This window comes from Panthera tigris, chromosome B1, assembly GCF_018350195.1.
Source record: "Panthera tigris isolate Pti1 chromosome B1, P.tigris_Pti1_mat1.1, whole genome shotgun sequence".
Classification (NCBI taxonomy): Eukaryota; Metazoa; Chordata; class Mammalia; order Carnivora; family Felidae; genus Panthera; species Panthera tigris.
Window position 1 is genome coordinate 80,249,114 of NC_056663.1, and position 3,450 is coordinate 80,252,563.

At 59.0% G+C, this 3,450-nt stretch overlaps 1 protein-coding gene across 1 annotated transcript; it reads right to left on the bottom strand.

The window, feature by feature from the left end:
* Positions 1-460: 460 nt before the first annotated feature.
* POU4F2 (POU class 4 homeobox 2) lies at positions 461-2,144 on the bottom strand. Its single transcript, XM_042982678.1, has 2 exons — positions 1,860-2,144; positions 461-1,402 (listed from the first exon to the last, which is right to left on the bottom strand). The coding sequence occupies exons 1-2, from the start codon at positions 2,142-2,144 to the stop codon at positions 461-463; spliced, it is 1,227 nt and encodes a 408-aa protein (XP_042838612.1).
* Positions 2,145-3,450: the final 1,306 nt, after the last annotated feature.

Genomic DNA, 3,450 nt, shown 5'->3' on the forward strand with positions numbered 1-3,450 from the left:
CAAAGTGTACTTTTAAACTTGAACAAGGGTGATGTCTTTAGGAATAAAAACAAATCTTACTTGATCATTTTGGGGGCCTTTTTAAAACGCTGTCTCGTCTGCCTTCCTGCAAACAGCCAGCTCCAGACTTCCTGTGAAGAAGCCGAGGTGCCTTTTCCGGATAGGGTGGGGTTAAAAGGAATAACTTTGCTACAACTTGACAAATCCCTTCTTTTGTTTTGTTTTGTTTTGTTTTGTTTTGTTTTGTTTTGTTTTTCCTTGAGAAATCGTTTCACATTCTCACTGGGTTTGGGCTCATTTGCTCGCTCCTTTGCTCGTTCTCCAATCCTCGCTTTCTCCGGATTCACATTTACTGGAATTGTTTCTGGTAGCCAAAAGTGGAAAGAAAAGAGGCAGGAGAGAGAGAGGGAGGGAAAAGAGGGGACGAGGAGGGGATGTCCCTGGAGAGGCCAAGGGTCTCCTAAATGCCCGCAGAATATTTCATTCTTTTCTGTTTCTGCCTCTGGTTGCAGAACCAGACGCGCACCACGTTTTTCTTAAGGTCCAGCTTCTCCGCGATGGCGGCGATCTTCTCGGAGGAGGGCCGCGGCTGGATGGCGAAGTAGGCTTCAAGAGAACGTTTCTCTGGGGCAGCGATAGACGTGCGCTTGCGCTTCTTCTCCGCGCCGTTGAAGAGCTCCGGCTTGGTGAGCTTCTCTCGGTGGGACTTCTCGGCCTCTTCGAGCCACGCTTGCAGGATGGGTTTGAGCGCGATCATATTGTTGTGCGACAATGTAAGGGATTCGAACCTGCAGATGGTGCTCTGGCTAAGCGAGCCCACACCAGGGATCTTGAGGTTGGCTAGTGCGGAGCCCACATCGGCCTGGGTCACCCCCAGCTTGATGCGTCGCTGCTTGAAGCGCTCGGCGAATGCCTCCAGGTCCCGGGGGTCGGCGTCCACGTCGCTCATGCAGCCCATGTGTGAGGGCAGCCCATGCGCGTGGGCCATGCTGAGCGCTGCTTGGTGCATGGGGTTCATGGTAGCCATGTGCGGTGCATGAGTTGGCGTGGACACTACGGCGCCGTCGGGGCCAGCCATGGCACCCAGGGCCAGACCGGGACTCAGGTGCTCCAGCAGCTCGCCCTCCAGCGCCTGATGCGGCTGATGGTGGTGGTGGTGATGATGGTGGTGGTGGTGATGCGTGCCCGCCAGTGCGGACGGGTGCGAGATGGGCACCGACGAAGAAGAGGCAGCCGAAGTGCACGGGATGGTGTTCATGGTGTGGTAGGTAGCGTCCGGCTTGAAGGGGCTGTGGTGGGGCGGGTGGTGATGGTGGCTCTTGCTCTGGGAGACGATGTCCACGGCCGCCAGAGCTTCGGCGCGGGCCAGCAGACTCTCATCCAGCCCGCCGAATATATTGCTCTGCAATTGCAAGTAAAAGGCACACATTACGCTCAGCAGGGAATTGTGCGCACTCTCCCCGGAAGCCCCGGCACAGCGCTCGACAACACCGCCGCGCCTACAACATTCCCAAAACGTTAAAATAATAATAATAATAATAATAATAATAATAATAATAATAATCCTGAATGTAGCAGGTGAGGCGGAGAGGAGGGAAGCCACTGAGAGAAACCGTGAGTGCACGAGGAGGAGGAAAGTGAGCCTGCAAACACAACACAACACAACACGCGCACAGGCAACATCCCAGGTCATAAAAATTAATATGAAAGAAAAGGCCCGCTGAATACATAAGAGAGAGAGGGGGGAAATTGGTTGGAGGTGTGGGGTGATTTGCTGTGCAGACATGAAAAAAACATCAAGCAGATAAAGGGGGCTGTCAAAATGTGCCTTTAAGCGGTGATTATGCAGAAATACGCACCGGTGGGGTTGGAAGACACGCTCTCCGCATCGCCTCGGAGCCCCCGCCGCTGCTGCCGCTGCTGCCACTGCTACTGGAGCTGCTGCTACGGCCTCCACCGCCCCCGCCACTGCCACCACCGCCGCCAGCATTGCTCGAGCTGCTAGGGGAGCTAGCGGAGGGCGCCGCGGGCGCGGAGGACCCGGGCGAGGCGCTGTGCAGTGCCGAGTACTTGGGCTCCACGTGCAGGCTGCCGCCGTGCGGCATGCTGAACGCCTGCTTGCTGTTCAGGGACATCATCATCATCTTCCTAGTCCGCCCGGGCGCTCGTCCGTAGCGCACGCACTGACCCCGTCTGCCGGGACCCTCTTGAGAAGTGCTGGGCGAGCGCAGGAGCAGCGAAGGGCAGTGCAAAGTTCCGCTCTCCCGCCGCCGCTCCCAGCTCTGCGCGCCTTGCCCGGACTACGAGCTCCTCCTCTGGCTCCGCTGTCAGTCTTAGGGGTTTCTGGGCTCCGCTTGCAGCTGGCTGCAGACCTGGGCGCCCGAAACTGCCCCCGCGCCTCGCGGCCGCCGAGTTATACTCCCCTCTCCCCGCGCCTGCCCCCTACCCCCCGCCTTCTCTCCCTCCCTCCCGCGCGCCTCCGCCCTCCCTGCCAGGAAGCGCGGTTTCTCCAGCTCGGATTCTAGTGTTGCCCCTTCTCTCTTTGCTCCCTACAGAGTAGGGTCCGAGGAGCTCTCTCGACCCCCGCCTCCCGCTCCCCCGCCGCGCCCTCCACCTCCCCTTCGGGCCCCGCCCGCACGTTTTTGCTGCCGCCCCTTCCCGGCGCCCAGCAGCTCTCACTTACTTTGGATCTCAACCCCACCCCACTGGCCAGGTCTGTGTTCCAGTCGCCAGGCAGTTCTAAGAGCCGGCCTCCAGCCCCTCCTGCTTTTTCCGCTTAGTCTCCACCAAGCCGGGAAAAGAAAGTCCTAAATAAAGTTGCGGGCCAAGCCAGCCTTGGGTAGGTTTTTTTCCCCCCAGACTACTAGGAACGCCTCTTACCTGGCAGTTTCTCCCCTCTATGTCCTGCTTACCGCTAAGTTCCAGGCCTCAGCCCCCTCTCGGCCCGCCCCTCCCCGCAGCTCAGGTGACCCCGGCCTCTGACTCCTGGCGGAAGGAGAAGAAGCGGGCGCGGGAGAACCAGCTCCTCCGCGCTGGTCTGCGCTTCCGCTTGGTGCACGCGGCAGTTGGCGCTTAGCGTTGCGCCCCCTCGGCCCGGCGGGTGCCTGGTGCCGAAGAGACATGGGGTCGACCGGGCTGCAGGGCTTTCTCTCACTCGGTTTCTCGCAGCTCTCAGCGGATTGGACGGCCGTGGAGCCAGCTCCGGTCGCCTTTGCGCATGCGACTCCTCCCCCCCCCCCCACGCAACCCTGTCTACTGCCCCCCCCCCCAACGGACGGACACACACACACACACACACACACACACACACACCTCCTCCCTCTTTTCTCTTCCTCCCGATCTTCCTCCTCTTCCTCTCTGTATCCAAGTTCAGTGTGAGTTGGGTCTTGGGTGGATCCACTGGCAAATCCTGCCACTGGATTTATTATTCTTCATTAGCCACAATCAAAA

Bases quoted from the DNA above. Each gene is read 5' to 3' on its own strand.
- POU4F2 (XM_042982678.1), bottom strand. From the start codon at position 2,144: ATGATGATGATGTCCCTGAACAGCAAGCAGGCGTTCAGCATGCCGCAC. The intron at 1,403-1,859 runs GTGCGTATTTCT...TTGCAATTGCAG, and splicing joins CGTGTCTTCCAACCCCACCG to AGCAATATATTCGGCGGGCT.